Source organism: Cydia strobilella, chromosome 7, assembly GCF_947568885.1.
Source record: "Cydia strobilella chromosome 7, ilCydStro3.1, whole genome shotgun sequence".
NCBI classification, from domain to species: domain Eukaryota; kingdom Metazoa; phylum Arthropoda; class Insecta; order Lepidoptera; family Tortricidae; genus Cydia; species Cydia strobilella.
This window is the reverse complement of record NC_086047.1, coordinates 20,613,694-20,631,403: the sequence shown is the minus strand read 5'-3', so window position 1 is coordinate 20,631,403 and position 17,710 is coordinate 20,613,694. Positions and strand designations below refer to the sequence as shown.

The following is a 17,710-nucleotide window of genomic DNA, read 5'->3' as shown; positions in this document are numbered from 1 at the left end:
GCCCCAGGCGATGAGCTCCCTCCGGAGGTACACGTTGGAAGCGTTGGCGAAGTCCATGAGCGGGTCGGCGTCCATGACCCAGCCGTTGTGCGCCCTCTATACCTGAGCTTGACGCTGTCGCCCCAGGCGATGAGCTCCCTCCGGAGGTACACGTTGGAAGCGTTGGCGAAGTCCATGAGCGGGTCGGCGTCCATGACCCAGCCGTTGTGCGCCCTCTATACCTGAGCTTGACGCTGTCGCCCCAGGCGATGAGCTCCCTCCGGAGGTACACGTTGGAAGCGTTGGCGAAGTCCATGAGCGGGTCGGCGTCCATGACCCAGCCGTTGTGCGCCCTCTATACCTGAGCTTGACGCTGTCGCCCCAGGCGATGAGCTCCCTCCGGAGGTACACGTTGGAAGCGTTGGCGAAGTCCATGAGCGGGTCGGCGTCCATGACCCAGCCGTTGTGCGCCCTCTATACCTGAGCTTGACGCTGTCGCCCCAGGCGATGAGCTCCCTCCGGAGGTACACGTTGGAAGCGTTGGCGAAGTCCATGAGCGGGTCGGCGTCCATGACCCAGCCGTTGTGCGCCCTCTATACCTGAGCTTGACGCTGTCGCCCCAGGCGATGAGCTCCCTCCGGAGGTACACGTTGGAAGCGTTGGCGAAGTCCATGAGCGGGTCGGCGTCCATGACCCAGCCGTTGTGCGCCATGACGAAGCGGCCGCCGTCGCCGTACACGAGCGCCTCCGCCTCCGCCGCCGAGCCGCACTCGCCCACAGCCGTGAAGTATCTGCACGAACAATATCAATTATAGGGCAAAAAAAAGTATAAACTGAAATAGATATCGTTACACTAAAAAAAATGTGGCCAAGTCCACCGGTGGCCGAGACGGGAATAGTTTGTTTTGTTCCCCAGTACCGAAAACAGTTTCATGTAAAATGTTGCCAAGACGAAACCATAAGGCTCGCACTGTCATAAAGTTATCCACTACAAAAAAGTTTTTAAATGTAATGTGAAACCGAGTCGGTTATTTTACTCAGTGCCAGATTTCTTTTTTCAAACGATAGACAATCTGCCACGGAAGTTTTTTATTTATTTATTTTTATTTTATTTATTTGGAGATCCAACTTTCTTTTCGATATCGGCTTTTGTTTCAGAATAATCTACTTTCTGCCCGAAAAAACAGAAAATTTTGAACATTTTCCCCACTATTTTCAATTTTCCAAGAAAACTTACCAACAGATTTTCAAAAATTTTGTAGGAATCCTATGATGCTCCGCAAGCTCCTGCATCTTTTAATACCACTGCCTTTCGTATATCCTTGTAACTTTCAGAAATATAGCCGAATTACACTCGCCCACGAAAACGAACCGATAAACATTTTCAATGTTAATAATTTAAAAAAAAAAACGCAATAAAAAACAGCACTCACCTAGGCACCAGTGGATTCTTGTCGCTGACCTCTTCTATTTTAGGCCCGTCGGCCTGCAAGCGGAAGTATCTAAAAACACCAAAAATAATCGTTTTGCACCTACTCTCTTGCAATTTTTTGTGATTGAAATTTTTGTTATACTAGTTTGAAGGTAGTTAGGTAAAGTATGGAATAAGAGACGCCCTGTTTTATAACAGACGTAAATGGGTGAACGAACTTTTGGAACACTGATTCCGTGTACCTAGTGTCCTTACTCCCTGCCTAGTTGCCTACTCCCTATTTAGTCTCTCTAGCAAAGAAAAATCTAGTTTTCAAAAACCATGTTGATTTGTTTACTTTTTTTGTTTACACGGGCATTATTAGATACATAAGTATTTACCTAACTAACACATTAAAATTAACAACTTGATCAGATAAAATTTACCCTTTGTACACGGTAACGCAGCAGAAAAATACAAAAATGGTGTGACCCAGATTTTTGTATGGGAGAAAACTTTTTTAATACAGTTGCTCAAAAAGTGCTACTTTTCGTGGCTGCGTGCGGAAAGATGGTTTTCGCGAACTAGTGCTTTTTACTTTTCCAATTTTTTTAAATTTATACTTGTTCCAAATCATGACTACTTATTGATGAGTGTTAATATTAGTTTCCTTTAAACGTCGTAATCAACATAAAAACCTACTATTAATGTAAGAATACGAAAAATATGCATATTTCATATTTTATTACTTACCTCTTCATCATTATAAGTATTATAACACGTTTATTTTTTAATGTTGAAAAACCGTTTAAGTTGTCTGAATGGAACGGAACGCCTGTCAAAGAAGAGGCGTATTTTCTTACTGCAAGAATGTTTTAAGTTTCCAAAGGCAACATTCGATATTGTTTTTATAAATATACGATACACAAATAATCGTAAATAATGATATTTAGGTAATAATAGTACAATGTTTTAATATTTACAATTGTTTCTGTCTTATAGAACATGCATTTGAAAAAAAAAACTTTCATTAAAGTGGGTTCAATAATAATAACAAAATCTATTCTAGTCAAATAAAAGCTAGAAAAACACCTCTTCATAATGTCAATGTCAATGATGTCACAGAATTAATAATATAAAAAGTTTCGAATTCCATTCCTTAATACTTGTTGCTTTTCGTATTTTTTCGTAACTGTATTAAAAAACGTCGTTCGATACACGTGCGGATATGGCATTCTTACTTGACATACTTTCCGCACTAGCATCGAAATGTACTATTTCTGCATACTTATGCCCGTGTTAACAAAAAAGTTAAGAAATCAACATGGTTTTTGAAACATCGATTTTTCTTTGCTAGGGAGTCTAAGGACACGAAATCAAGGTTGTAAAAGTTGATTCACCCAAATACAAATCTCGGCTCGTTGAAGCAGTTGTTGAGGCTAGTTACAGTTACACAAACACACCTCATGCCAGCAATGCAGTTGTCGACGGCGGAGCGGAAATTTCATTTATTTCATTTTATTCGCAAATAAGCTTACAGTCTAATAAACAAGGCGCTTATAAGTAATGTTATAGAATAGAATAAAATAATGATTTTCAGTCATGCCACTGCAAAAAAATATTTCATTTCTCCTGTTCGGAAAGCTCACCTTTCATAGGTTGATAGCCCGGTGGAAAATTGCATTTCACATCACCTATTCGAAAAAGGGCTTTTTCTTCCTCGCTAGGAGGGATCAAAGTAGCACTTTTCTGTTCTAGGACATGTTTTTATTTTATTTTTTGCATACTTTTTTTAGGTCAAATAATATTTGGGAACATATAAATTTCCTTATATGTGATGTGAAAAACAGTATGTGTCACATGGTAGCAAAATTGTTTCCACCTTGGGCGTTAACACTTGAATCCTTCACTACGCTTAGGATTCTATTTTAGAATCCCTCGCTACGCTCAGGATTCAATTATACAATCTTTCGCTTCGTTCAGGATTCAATGTACGCCCTCGCTGTAAATATGTCATTTTGCACCCTTATGACACAATCTACTATTTCCCACCTTAGTGTGGAAAGTAATTCTAATATAAATATGCCCGGCAAAACTTTTAATTTTTCGAATTGTTTAAATTTTATCGTAATCTTCAACTAATTTAATGTCATTGTTGTTATGTGGTTTACCTATAATTTTGTTCTAAAGAAATATACTTACCAATAAACAATTTTTTAAATAATTTATTCTAAAGAAATATATGTACTTACCGATAATAAACCTACATTTCCTGTGTTTGACTTTCATGTCAACGTTACAAAAACAGAAACAAATTCCATTATATAATATTATATAAGTAAAGTAACTAAATATTAATGGTAATCAATTAAATTAAATTCAAAAATTCATAAATGCCTTTAATAATTTGGTAAGACGCATGATAAAACATGTCAACGTCGGGTAACCTAACCGCAGAGACATCGTTCAAGTGAGCGATAGCTCTTGCAGAGGGAGCGTTTGCAGCCCAGCGCGTGAGGCGCGCGGTGCGCCTCACCGAGCCCGGGCGGCGCGCGGCGGGCAAGCTAGCAGGCGACATGTTTGAAGCAGGATGTCGTTGTCTACCAGATCAAATGCCTTTTTGAAGTCGAAATAAGCCGCATCCACCTGCCGACCTGCATCTAGCTCATCTCCGACGTGGTCTACAAAGTTGACATGGTTAGTGACAGAGATGCCCGTCTACTTCCTCTCTGGCTGAGGAGTTGTGTTGCTCGAGCCTGCGGACTCCTATTGAGGCTCCTAGCTACACACCTCATGCCAGCGATGCAGTTGTCGATGGCGGAGCGGAGATGCCCGTCTACTTCCTCTCTGGCTGAGGAGTTGAGTTGCTCGAGCCTGCGGACTCCTGTTGAGGCTCCTAGCTACACACCTCATGCCAGCGATGCAGTTGTCGATGGCGGAGCGGAGATGCCCGTCTACTTCCTCTCTGGCTGAGGAGTTGAGTTGCTCGAGCCTGCGGACTCCTGTTGAGGCTCCTAGCTACACACCTCATGCCAGCGATGCAGTTGTCGATGGCGGAGCGGAGATGCCCGTCTACTTCCTCTCTGGCTGAGGAGTTGAGTTGCTCGAGCCTGCGGACTCCTGTTGAGGCTCCTAGCTACACACCTCATGCCAGCGATGCAGTTGTCGATGGCGGAGCGGAGATGCCCGTCTACTTCCTCTCTGGCTGAGGAGTTGAGTTGCTCGAGCCTGCGGACTCCTGTTGAGGCTCCTAGCTACACACCTCATGCCAGCGATGCAGTTGTCGATGGCGGAGCGGAGATGCCCGTCTACTTCCTCTCTGGCTGAGGAGTTGAGTTGCTCGAGCCTGCGGACTCCTGTTGAGGCTCCTAGCTACACACCTCATGCCAGCGATGCAGTTGTCGATGGCGGAGCGGAGATGCCCGTCTACTTCCTCTCTGGCTGAGGAGTTGAGTTGCTCGAGCCTGCGGACTCCTGTTGAGGCTCCTAGCTACACACCTCATGCCAGCGATGCAGTTGTCGATGGCGGAGCGGAGATGCCCGTCTACTTCCTCTCTGGCTGAGGAGTTGAGTTGCTCGAGCCTGCGGACTCCTGTTGAGGCTCCTAGCTACACACCTCATGCCAGCGATGCAGTTGTCGATGGCGGAGCGGAGATGCCCGTCTACTTCCTCTCTGGCTGAGGAGTTGAGTTGCTCGAGCCTGCGGACTCCTGTTGAGGCTCCTAGCTACACACCTCATGCCAGCGATGCAGTTGTCGATGGCGGAGCGGAGATGCCCGTCTACTTCCTCTCTGGCTGAGGAGTTGAGTTGCTCGAGCCTGCGGACTCCTGTTGAGGCTCCTAGCTACACACCTCATGCCAGCGATGCAGTTGTCGATGGCGGAGCGGAGATGCCCGTCTACTTCCTCTCTGGCTGAGGAGTTGAGTTGCTCGAGCTTTTTGCGGAGCTCCTCGCAGCATTTCTTGAGACGCGTTTCTTCGTCGTAACAGTCGGCGTGGTACACGTTGTATAACTGTGTAAAATACGTGCAGTTTATTGAAAATTCCTATACCTTAGTATTTCACCCATATTAGATCTGTGTACGAATTAAAATTAACCCTTTATCATACCAAATGGAAATAGTACATTTCGATGCTAGTGCGGAAAGTATGTCATTACCTCACGAGTACCGAGATATCGAGTATCGGGACGAGTGAATAATGATATTTCCGCACTTGTATCGAACGACGTTTTTTAATACAGTTGCGAAAAAATAAGAAAAACAACAAGTAAGGAATTCGAAACTTTTATATTATTAATTCTATGACATCATTGACATTGACATTATGAAGAGGTGTTTTTTTAGCTGGGTGTTATTATTATTGAACCCACTTCAATGAAACTTTTTTTAAATGCATGTTCTATAAGACAGAAACAATTGTAAATATAAAACATTGTACTATTATTACCCAAATAACGTTAATTACGATTATTTGTGTATCGAACATTTATAAAAACAATATCGAATGTTGCCTTTGGAAACTTAAAGCAGAAAGAAAAACGCCTCTTCTTTGACAGGCGTTCCGTTCCGTTCAGACAACTTATTAAGAACGGTTTTTCAATATTCAATATATATAAAAAATAGACGTGTTATATTGATAAAGAGGTAAGTAATAAAATATGAAGTATGTATATTTTTCGTATTCTTACAATAACAGTAGGGTTTTATGTTGATTACGACGTTTAAAGGAAACTAATATTAACACTCATCAATAAGTAGTCATGAATTGGAACAAGAATAAATTTAAAAAAATTGGAAAAGTAAAAATCATTAGTTCTAAGCTAAACGGCTACGTAAAGTAGCACTTTTTGAGCAATTGTATTAAAAAAAATGAATCACAGTACAAGCCTCTTTGCCACTTCATAGTCCTAAAAGTAAATAAAAAAGAGATGATTTCTGTCGCGTCGATCACAGGGTCAGCTAGAACGGTGATTTTTAATTTTCTGTTTTGAGCATACATAAAAGTTTTGTATAAATGTGTGGAAGTGTAAGCGATCGTAAGTACCTGCAGCGCCAGGTCCATGTCGACAGTCGCGCGGAGCCGCCGGTACAGCGCGTCCGGGACCAGAGCCAGCGCCGCCGCCGCGCCCGCGCGCGCCGACACCGGGGGCACCCTGTCACCGAACAGTTCATTCGATTAAACGGTACCTGCAGCGCCAGGTCCATGTCGACAGTCGCGCGGAGCCGCCGGTACAGCGCGTCCGGGACCAGAGCCAGCGCCGCCGCCGCGCCCGCGCGCGCCGACACCGGGGGCACCCTGTCACCGAACAGTTCATTCGATTAAACGGTACCTGCAGCGCCAGGTCCATGTCGACAGTCGCGCGGAGCCGCCGGTACAGCGCGTCCGGGACCAGAGCCAGCGCCGCCGCCGCGCCCGCGCGCGCCGACACCGGGGGCACCCTGTCACCGAACAGTTCATTCGATTAAACGGTACCTGCAGCGCCAGGTCCATGTCGACAGTCGCGCGGAGCCGCCGGTACAGCGCGTCCGGGACCAGAGCCAGCGCCGCCGCCGCGCCCGCGCGCGCCGACACCGGGGGCACCCTGTCACCGAACAGTTCATTCGATTAAACGGTACCTGCAGCGCCAGGTCCATGTCGACAGTCGCGCGGAGCCGCCGGTACAGCGCGTCCGGGACCAGAGCCAGCGCCGCCGCCGCGCCCGCGCGCGCCGACACCGGGGGCACCCTGTCACCGAACAAGCAATAAAAGCTTTAGATAAATATACCTGTAGCTAGATCGCGACAGTCTTTTGTTTTGCCGCGAAAATTCCGGGCTCCGATCGTCATCCAGCGCGCGAAAGTAGAAACGTACTTGTTCCTCGCGAGGCCGTTAAACTGCTGCAACAGCTCGGAGACATTGCAGGTGTACAGCTCGTGCAAGCGCAGCTCCGGGACGGTCGACGTCGCCAGGTAATATCGCACGGCCTGCAACAATCGGAATCGAAATAAACAAGTGTCGACGACAAGAAAAAAAAAAGTCCACACGCAGGGAGCGTCCAGCAGCGCGGCGGCGCGCAGGCGGGGCACGTTCGCTGCACATTACCACACGCAGGGAGCCTCACCTCCAGATGCTCGCTCGTGTTGAGTACGGGAGGGACGCCTCTCGGCAGCAGGTCGCCGCGTCCAGCAGCGCGGCGGCGCGCAGGCGGGGCACGTTCGCTGCACATTACCACACGCAGGGAGCCTCACCTCCAGATGCTCGCTCGTGTTGAGTACGGGAGGGACGCCTCTCGGCAGCAGGTCGCCGCGTCCAGCAGCGCGGCGGCGCGCAGGCGGGGCACGTTCGCTGCACATTACCACACGCAGGGAGCCTCACCTCCAGATGCTCGCTCGTGTTGAGTACGGGAGGGACGCCTCTCGGCAGCAGGTCGCCGCGTCCAGCAGCGCGGCGGCGCGCAGGCGGGGCACGTTCGCTGCACATTACCACACGCAGGGAGCCTCACCTCCAGATGCTCGCTCGTGTTGAGTACGGGAGGGACGCCTCTCGGCAGCAGGTCGCCGCGTCCAGCAGCGCGGCGGCGCGCAGGCGGGGCACGTTCGCTGCACATTACCACACGCAGGGAGCCTCACCTCCAGATGCTCGCTCGTGTTGAGTACGGGAGGGACGCCTCTCGGCAGCAGGTCGCCGCGTCCAGCAGCGCGGCGGCGCGCAGGCGGGGCACGTTCGCTGCACATTACCACACGCAGGGAGCCTCACCTCCAGATGCTCGCTCGTGTTGAGTACGGGAGGGACGCCTCTCGGCAGCAGGTCGCCGCGTCCAGCAGCGCGGCGGCGCGCAGGCGGGGCACGTTCGCTGCACATTACCACACGCAGGGAGCCTCACCTCCAGATGCTCGCTCGTGTTGAGTACGGGAGGGACGCCTCTCGGCAGCAGGTCGCCGCGCGCGGCGGCGCGGGTCTCGCGCGCGAGCGCCGCGTCCAGCAGCGCGGCGGCGCGCAGGCGGGGCACGTTCGCTGCACACGCGCATGCGCACCACACATTATAAACATTATTACGCCGGAGATACTACAATAAGACGATTTTTCGTCCTCATATGAAACTAAGGTACTGCGTTCGCCAAAGGATAGGGAGCCTTTGAACAGTCCGGGTGTATATATGATTCCTTGCTCCTGTGGGAAAACTACATAGGAGAGACGGGCCGAAACATTTCCCCCAGATTGTCCGAGCACATACGTAGTATGAAGAACAGGCATAGCCGGGGCCCTGCGGTGACGGAACACATATTGGATTCGGATTCGACTCATTATATGCGTTTCGATAAGGTAACTGTGCTGGCGAAAAAAAAGTTTGTGATTCAGCGAAATTAGTGGTCATCCGAATTTTAACCGTGATTGTGGTTGGTCAGTGCCTCCGAGCTGGAAAACTGTTTTGGGTACTACGTCGGTGGACAGTGTGGACGAACCATTAACGAATGACGTAGTGAGTGTTGTGTGCAACCCATCATTTGACAATAATGCCGTAAACGAGGGTAGTTTCTCGCCCCCCATGCCGCCACCGGCGCCCGCGCCGAGTCATCGGGCGCGGAGGGCTGCGGCTCGCAGTCTGCGCCGGTCCGTCACCGTCAACGGCGTCAACGCAAGCTTCTGATGACACTCCTCGGAGTGAAACATGTTTCGACTTAAAATACGTGAGTGACCCGTTATTAACGGAAGGTCCTCATGGAAGTTTTGCTATTAAAATGACTTCATTAATTGTTGGGATCCCGGCACGGGCACACTAACAGACAGACACTCACCGCAGTTGTATGTGGCCTCGGGATGGAGCGTCAGCCACGGCGTTTCATTAGCCGTATGATTGAGGACCACATCGCATATAGAAGCCACCCGCCACTCGCAGCGCAGTTTCGTGAGAAGGTTGTCGACGTCGGCGAAGGAGGCGTCGGCGCCGAACGCGGGGTTCAGCTTCAGCTGGTCCGCCAGGCTGTAGCTCGAGTTAGAGCCGCCCAGTTCCTGGACAAATTGTCGAGGTGACACTTGGAAACTACTATCTATATACTCTACATTTACATTTCTATCTTTAACGAGAATGTAAGGTGTTTTTATGGGTCTCAATTATTTCCCATAAAGTTTTAAGTGATAATATACTGTTTGTCCGGATTTTCGTTAGTAACAATTTGCACTACCGTGCCCCCGCCAAGACGAGCAAAGCGAAGCGCAAGGGCACTACCTACCTTTTCTCGAAGCGCTACGTCGTTTTTTTTAACCCTCATAACTTGGGTTCGAATCACTATCATCAAGGGATCTGATAACTTTTTGACAGGACGAGCCTTATGATTTCGTCTTGGCAACATTTTACATGAAAATGTTTTTGTTGGGATTTGGATTTTTCTCAGAAACGCGTAACTTTTCAGGATCGCTATAAAACAAACCTAACCTAATCATCTATAGGATAAACTTACGAAAATCCTGAAAAGTTAACGGTTTCAGAATTATGACTAATGATAATCTGACAATCATTACATTATGACTTTCAATAATTATGTCAAACAAAGGGGGCCCGTTTTTTATTTAGGTACGAAGTTTTTGGAGTTTTTGGCGATGGTGGGGCTTCCTCGATACTGCAGCGCGTCAGGCATGTTTGCCGACGCGCACACTGATGACTTTTATGCGCTCATGCGCAATAAAGTCGCGTCGCTCATCAGACGGGTTAGGGGAAGCCCCAACAGTCTCCTGCAGGTCGTGGCCGGGAGGCAGGACAGTGCCGTGCTCGGCAGGTTCAACGAGCTGCATGCTCCGAGTGTGCGTGAGCCTCGGTGAACCGCGCGCCACGGCTCTGTTACGCAGGGCTTTTAGCTTAGACCTTTGTTATTGTTATTAAGTAATACTAACTCATTTTAGTTGTAGTATCTTAGTTTTTAGTATTTAGTATTAATAAGTTTAGTTTTAATTTTTTAGTTAAGAACTTACTAACAATGCTGTGGACCTATGAGTTGTCTGAAAATAAACGCATTTTTTTTTTTTTTTTTTTTTTTTTTTATAAAATTTTAAATAATTTCCAAAGACTAAGGATCCTCAAAAAGTGACATATTATTATCGAGTTTGCTCGCCCATAAAACAGGAGTCGGACTGACATACAAACGAGTAAAAAATCTCTGCAAACCTGTATGGGGGTGAAGTGTATCATGTTGTAGCCGCTCTCCTTGGCGACGCGCAGCGAGTCCTCCCAGCGCGCCAGCGGCCCCAGACACTTGGCCAGCACGGTCTGGCACGACAGCGCCTCCACGCCCAGCGCCTCGCCCCCCGCCCCTCCCGCCCCGCCCGGCCCCCGCGGACCCACGCGCACCCGCGGCGCCACCTGCAGCCAGCCCGAGCCCCGGGGACCGATCGACGACTCCCTGAGACATTAGCCCTGCATCTTTAGCGGTTAGCCTGACTAGACCTTCCATCTCGAGGACGATTTCATATCTTGGCGGCTCGTTAGGGACTGGGAATACTAAACTTAAAAACTGCTTGCACCGCACAAAATCAACTAAATGGAAGCGGCAGCTTTCGTCCGGGAAAATTTTAAGGAACTATGGTTTAAAATTAAAAAGTCACATCACATGTATGATAAATACGACAACAACGGACCGGTTCCACCCCTCTCGGCTTCAAAGACCAGGGTCCAGGGGCCAAGATGACGATCGTAAATAGAGAACGCCGATCCAAACTTAAATAATGCATGGAGATACACACATGCATGCATGGTGATGGAGATGGAATCACGTGACTGTTCGTAGCATCTGTCGTCCTGATATACATCCCATGTATATATTTTTTTGCGTTTGTCAATGTACGATTGTAATCTCGGCTAGACCCACAGGCATGATAGCTTTTCCTCTTAGCTAGCTAGCTAAGACTTGTAGAGCTGAAGATTAATATGAAGTTACGTAACTCACGCGCTATCATAGACGGATAAATAATCTCCTCCCTAACCGACACAGACTAAAAAAGTCTGAACAATGTGTGTGTTACATAAGCCCTAGAATCTATAATCGTTTGCCAAATAAGTTGAAGTTATCTGAATTATCAGCTAAAGCTAAAGCTGTTTATAAGTAAGATTAAGGAATCTATCTATACATATAATAAAACGGAAGAGGGTCGAAAGTCTGTACTTGGAAGATATTCAAAAAAATTGGCTAGGGATACTTAGAATCGATAACAGAACACGTTCCAACAGTTTTTAGATTTTTTGTCTGTTTATCTGTTTGTCTGTTTTCTGTTTGTCTGTTTATTTGACCGCGCATCACGTGAAAACGGCTGAACGGATTTTGATGCAAACTTTACTAATCTGTCGAAAAATTGCACGGCCAGGTTATAGGCTGTGAAAATTTGAGAAATTTCACCCCTAATGGGGTTAAATGGGGGATGAAAGTTTGTATGGGGTTCAAGATTTATTTTAAGCTAGCAATTTGAAATTTCGTAAAAAGATATATTATTGAAATACAAGAAAACTAATTTCAGCGTTTTTGAAAATTCATCCCCTAAGGTGGTGAAAAAAAGGTTGAAAGTTTGTACGGAGATCAATTTTATTTTCGAATGCGTTACTTGAAACTTAGTTATATGGGCAAATTATTATAATACAGGAATAGTGATTTCAGCGTTTTTAAAAATTCATCCCCTAACGGGGGTTGAAATTTTGAATCCATTACAAATGGTTTGAAACTTCTTAGAAAGGCATAATAGACGATTATAAAAAAAGTAACTTAAACGTTTTTGGAAATTTAACCCCACTGGGGGTTGAAAAGGGGATGAAAGTTTGTCTTGGGGTGCACATTTCGATGAAAGACCAAACTACCCAGCACATTGTTGAACGATGCCAAAATGAGGATGGAGGACCTCTATACCTACCAATCTGACACCTGGCCAAAGAATATACGAGTAATACTCACTAGGGGAAGAACGATGACTCCATACAAAAAAAAATGTCCCTTTCAAAAGTTATTTTATACGACTAGCGCTCTGGTTGTATAGCATTAACTAAAATTGACAACCCGTTTAGCCTAGCGGGTATTGGCAGTAATCCAGCGGGCTAAGCACGGTCGCATTTTTATCGCCTGTCACCATGCCTGTTACGTTCTAACAAGTACGTAAGTGCGAAAGTGACAGTGACAGGCATAGTGACAAGCGATAAAAATGCAACCATGCTACCACCGCAGTTCAGGAAGCCAAGGAGTAATGGTCCTGAGTATTATATTCTTTGTCCTGGGTTCGAATCCCAGCGAGGGAATTTCTTTTTGTATTTTTTAGAATAGAATAGAAATAAATAAAATAAAAATAAAATTACATATATTATAATAAAGCGGAAGAGGGTCGACAGTCTGTACATGGAAGATATTCGAAAAAAAAGTGACTGGGGATGGGGATACTTAGAATCGATAACAGAACACGGTCCAACAGTTGTTAGAATTTTTGTCTGTTTGTCTGTTTATTTGACCGCGCTTCACGTGAAAACGGCTGAACTGATTTTGATGAAAACTTTACTAATCTGTCGAGAAAATCTCCGGCCAGGTTATATGCTATAATAATTCAACTCACTACACTCGATTTAGTCGAAGGTGCAGGTCCTAAAATACGGCGTTGCGTAAATAAAAGACTTCCTTTGGCAGGATTGGTCCTTGGGACCCAAATATGTAGAGGGGTCTCAAATTTATCTTGATATCTATAGAAGTAAAAACCCAAATGATATGAAAAAAATACTTTTTTTAAATTCCTCTTCACGCTTAAACCGCTGAACCAATTTAATTTTGAATAAGGTCGAAAAAAGCTGTTGATTTTGGAGTGTAGTTTTATTTAGTGGTACCTAATTGTAAAATATTTTATCTGGACTACTTACAGTCCTCTAGCGTATCCATCTGTCAACTTTACTTCATGTTCCGCCTCCAGGGGAGAGGGAGATAAATTAGGGGTGAATTAGCCGCTTACTGACTCAGACCGAATTCTACGCGGGCGGAGCCGCGGGCACAGCTAGTATTTAATAAATATCTAAGGCGTTCTTCTCATTAGATGAATTTATGAATAAAAACAATGTTATGTGATACTTATTGTCGTTAATATAAGAAAGACATAAGATATTAATATGAATAGTAAAATTGATATGTATCTTTCGTTATGAATAAAAAAAACCGGCCAAGTGCGAGTCGGACTCGCGTTCCAAGGGTTCCGTACATTACACAATTTAAACAATGTGTTTTTTTATGTGAAACGTGAGTGAAATATCTTTTAAAAACCCGTAGAGATCGGATCAAAAACTAAGTAATTAAGTTCGACTCACGCTTGACTGCACATTTCTAATAGGTTTTCTTGTGATCATTAGGTAAATATCTATTTTGTGTATTTTTTTCAAAACTTTAGACCCAGTAGTTTCGGACATAAAAGGGGGGGGGGGGAATGGTAATTTTTTGCTTACTTTCTTGAATAACTTCTCAACTGTTTATCCTAAAATTATAAAAAAATATATATTTGAGATTCTCATAATAAGCTCTTTCATTTGATATGTAACACGATATAGTTTGAAAAACTTTACTTTTTAGTTTTCTCATTTACTCCCCAAAAAAGTGGCCCCCGTGTTTAAAATTTATTTGGTTACGTTACATGTCCGTCTTTGGGTCACAAACTTACATACGTATACCAAATTTCAACCGGTTTCAATTGGTCCAGTAGTTTCGAAGAAAATAGGCTGTGACAGACGGACAGACAGACAGACAGACGCACGAGTGATCCTATAAGGGTTCCGTTTTTTCCTTTTGAGGTACGGAACCCTAAAAATTTAATTTAAATTGAAGTTGTAGTGGATCGTGTCAGCTTCAGCTCAGGCGTAGATATCCATATCGGTGATGAGGGTCCGTTCCTCGAAGTGTGTCGTCCTCGCGTCATCACTCTAGTAGTCTAGTCAGTTAGATGCGTAATACCTATTGAGCTAGTAAATGGAATAACTCACGCGCTGTCATAAACGAAGTAGTAGTGGAAGGCCCCAGCCCGCGTCAGCTTCAGCTCCGCATACAGATCGGTGTCTGTGATGAATGCTCCCGTGCCGAGCGCCTCCTCCGTCCCTATACCCTGCTCGTCCTCGCGCTCGCGTCGCCACTCTAGCGCGTAGTACTGGTTGCGGACGAACTCGGACACTTCCGCCTTTTCATCCTCTGTACAGAAACAAAATAAATTGTATGGGAAATTCTACAAGAGACAGTTCAGATTCGAAAAACCTCACCATGTTGTTACTGTAGTGTAAATACAGTAAATTACAGTAACCAACGCTTAATGTTGTCGGACATGCATGGTAATGGGCCGGACCTGAAAACTGTCAGAACACATTAGTGCAAACGTTGGCGAGGATCTTCGGGTCTAAAGTTTGCATGATCCCGTAATTCCACATGTAATATCTAATACGTACAGTCTTGCAACGTGTGATTGCATTCAACGATATTCATTCAAGTCAGTATCGGAATGAAATGAAGCTTTAAAATCGTTGAACATAATTGAATGCTGCAGAACTTACGGCTGTCGGTGATGATGTAGTTGGTGTAGAGGAACACCTTGCGTCCGAGTAGGCTGGGCCCCGGACATAACCGGATCGTTGTCCCCTTCTCAAACCTGTAACGGAAACTCTTATCAGATACATAAACATTCCTGCCGGTTGTCTATCGTGCTACGTACTTCTGCGCGCATATCATACCACCTTGCAGATCCTTCATTAAATTCTCTCTGGTCTGAGCTTTGTAAACAAGGGGAGTATCTGTTAGCGATAGAACTTGATCTGCCGAACAGCTCCATGCATCGTATTGGTGAAGGGCCTTGTCGAGCAAATCTCGAAGGCGACCATGGTGTTACTAACCGGTAGATGGTGGAGTCATGGTGCTCGCCGTGCGCGAGGGTCAACAGCCGCGTGGGTGGCTCAGGACGGGCCTCGTCCGGCGCTGGGCTGGAGCCGCGCGGGGAGGGCGGGTGCGGGGTGTACTGACCGGTAGATGGTGGAGTCATGGTGCTCGCCGTGCGCGAGGGTCAACAGCCGCGTGGGTGGCTCAGGACGGGCCTCATCCGGCGCTGGGCTGGAGCCGCGCGGGGAGGGCGGGTGCGGGGTGTACTGACCGGTAGATGGTGGAGTCATGGTACTCGCCGTGCGCGAGGGTCAACAGCCGCGTGGGTGGCTCAGGACGGGCCTCATCCGGCGCTGGGCTGGAGCCGCGCGGGGAGGGCGGGTGCGGGGTGTACTGACCGGTAGATGGTGGAGTCATGGTGCTCGCCGTGCGCGAGGGTCAACAGCCGCGTGGGTGGCTCAGGACGGGCCTCATCCGGCGCTGGGCTGGAGCCGCGCGGGGAGGGCGGGTGCGGGGTGTACTGACCGGTAGATGGTGGAGTCATGGTGCTCGCCGTGCGCGAGGGTCAACAGCCGCGTGGGTGGCTCAGGACGGGCCTCGTCCGGCGCTGGGCTGGAGCCGCGCGGGGAGGGCGGGTGCGGGGTGTACTGACCGGTAGATGGTGGAGTCATGGTGCTCGCCGTGCGCGAGGGTCAACAGCCGCGTGGGTGGCTCAGGACGGGCCTCGTCCGGCGCTGGGCTGGAGCCGCGCGGGGAGGGCGGGTGCGGGGTGTACTGACCGGTAGATGGTGGAGTCATGGTGCTCGCCGTGCGCGAGGGTCAACAGCCGCGTGGGTGGCTCAGGACGGGCCTCGTCCGGCGCTGGGCTGGAGCCGCGCGGGGAGGGCGGGTGCGGGGTGTACTGACCGGTAGATGGTGGAGTCATGGTGCTCGCCGTGCGCGAGGGTCAACAGCCGCGTGGGTGGCTCAGGACGGGCCTCGTCCGGCGCTGGGCTGGAGCCGCGCGGGGAGGGCGGGTGCGGGGTGTACTGACCGGTAGATGGTGGAGTCATGGTGCTCGCCGTGCGCGAGGGTCAACAGCCGCGTGGGTGGCTCAGGACGGGCCTCATCCGGCGCTGGGCTGGAGCCGCGCGGGGAGGGCGGGTGCGGGGTGGGCGCCACCTCCGCCGCCGCACCGCGCTCGATCGCCATCTGCCTCTGAACACGTAAAATAAAACGTAACGCCATCTTGACTGGAGAACAGTGGTGACAATCTAACTCTGGGGTCTCCAAGCTTTTTAACCCGACCAGGCCATCGGCTGTTCCACTTTTCCGTGGGCCAATATTTATAATAAGAGCCCTAGTTTAAAAACCCCTGGGCCCTCTGCCTGGCTATCTGAAAAGTCGAGGCAGTGGAGAGTAGCAGAGGGCTGTAGGTAAGTATATGCCTCTCTAGCTGTTAAATATCGTGCGGTCAGTCGCTGAAATCCATAATTGGTTAGCCCGAATGTAGAGTTTTTGTTTTCCATGCATTTTAAAAGAATAATCTTAAGAGCGTTTTCGCATTGACTGATCCGATATCAGAAAGAAGGAAAATGTAAGATATATGTGTTTTTCTGTATTTATTTTTGCATTTAAAGTATAGTTCATATAGAATTGGTACATCATAATTAGTAACGAGGATGACTACGCGGATGTAGGATCCTACATCCGATATCGGATCGGACAAGGTGAAAACGCTCTAAGAGGAACTCGAACTTAACGGAACGGAACGTACTATTAGTTATTCTGTGGTTTAGGACAGAACAGCTAGATGTGCTTGCATTACATATAAGTGAAAGACAAAGTGATACGCGAGATCGCACCCTCGCCAGAACAGCTCCATCGGGCGTGCGCGCTCTTGGCCTGATCTCCTTATCGCGCCTGTCAGGTTTGTCTCGCTTGTCGAGCGCGCGGCCGTACTCGAGCTCGCGCTCGCGCGCCGAGTCGCGGCGCAGCATGTCGTAACGTGTCCGGTGTCCGGTGTCGCACGAGGGAGTGCGCGCCGCGGCCGCCGACGGCGTTTATACACGACACGCAAGCGCCCAAGCGTACATGACCCCACCCTTGTCTTACAAGACAAAAGCACTAGCGATGTGCTAACAGCAGCACTCTTGACTGATCATCGGTGAGCCTTACACCTTTGCAATAAGGTTTTCGAATTGTCCGTTAACTGTGTGGACGATCAGACGTTCTTATTACCATTCTCTATTGGGTGAGGTTTGACATACCTCCTGAACTACAAAAGCTTTAAGTTACTCGTATTCACCACGTTTCAAAGACCTTTTCCTCCTGCCGACAGCCCGTTTCAGGTTTCACGGGATGCGCGAGCGACGCCGCACAAAGCCGACACTAAACCCTATTGTGCCTTTTCAAGTTTTCCTACGCAACCACGCATAACCGTTACTATATGCACTGATTTGTGTTTTACTTTATAAATTTATAAAAATGCAATAAAGAATGC

The 17,710-nt window shown here is 47.6% G+C and overlaps 2 protein-coding genes across 2 annotated transcripts in view; one reads left to right on the top strand and one right to left on the bottom strand.

Moving 5' to 3' along the window:
- LOC134742695 (glycogen debranching enzyme-like) overlaps positions 1–17,222 on the bottom strand; it is a 52,166-nt gene extending 34,944 nt beyond the window's left edge. Inside the window, exons 1-12 of the mRNA XM_063675886.1 lie at positions 17,073–17,222; positions 16,262–16,425; positions 14,910–15,004; positions 14,352–14,553; positions 10,533–10,767; positions 9,169–9,382; positions 8,256–8,386; positions 7,244–7,356; positions 7,009–7,117; positions 5,243–5,403; positions 1,413–1,481; positions 579–770 (exon numbers count right to left, since the gene is read on the bottom strand). Coding sequence (XP_063531956.1) covers positions 579–770; positions 1,413–1,481; positions 5,243–5,403; positions 7,009–7,117; positions 7,244–7,356; positions 8,256–8,386; positions 9,169–9,382; positions 10,533–10,767; positions 14,352–14,553; positions 14,910–15,004; positions 16,262–16,425; positions 17,073–17,207 — 1,820 coding nt within the window. The 5' untranslated portion in view covers positions 17,208–17,222. The remainder of the gene's footprint in view (positions 1–578; positions 771–1,412; positions 1,482–5,242; positions 5,404–7,008; positions 7,118–7,243; positions 7,357–8,255; positions 8,387–9,168; positions 9,383–10,532; positions 10,768–14,351; positions 14,554–14,909; positions 15,005–16,261; positions 16,426–17,072) is intronic.
- The window catches only part of LOC134742696 (small ribosomal subunit protein eS4), a 48,965-nt gene that overhangs the window by 5,134 nt on the left and 26,121 nt on the right, over positions 1–17,710 (top strand). The gene's annotated exons all lie outside the window — the stretch shown is intronic.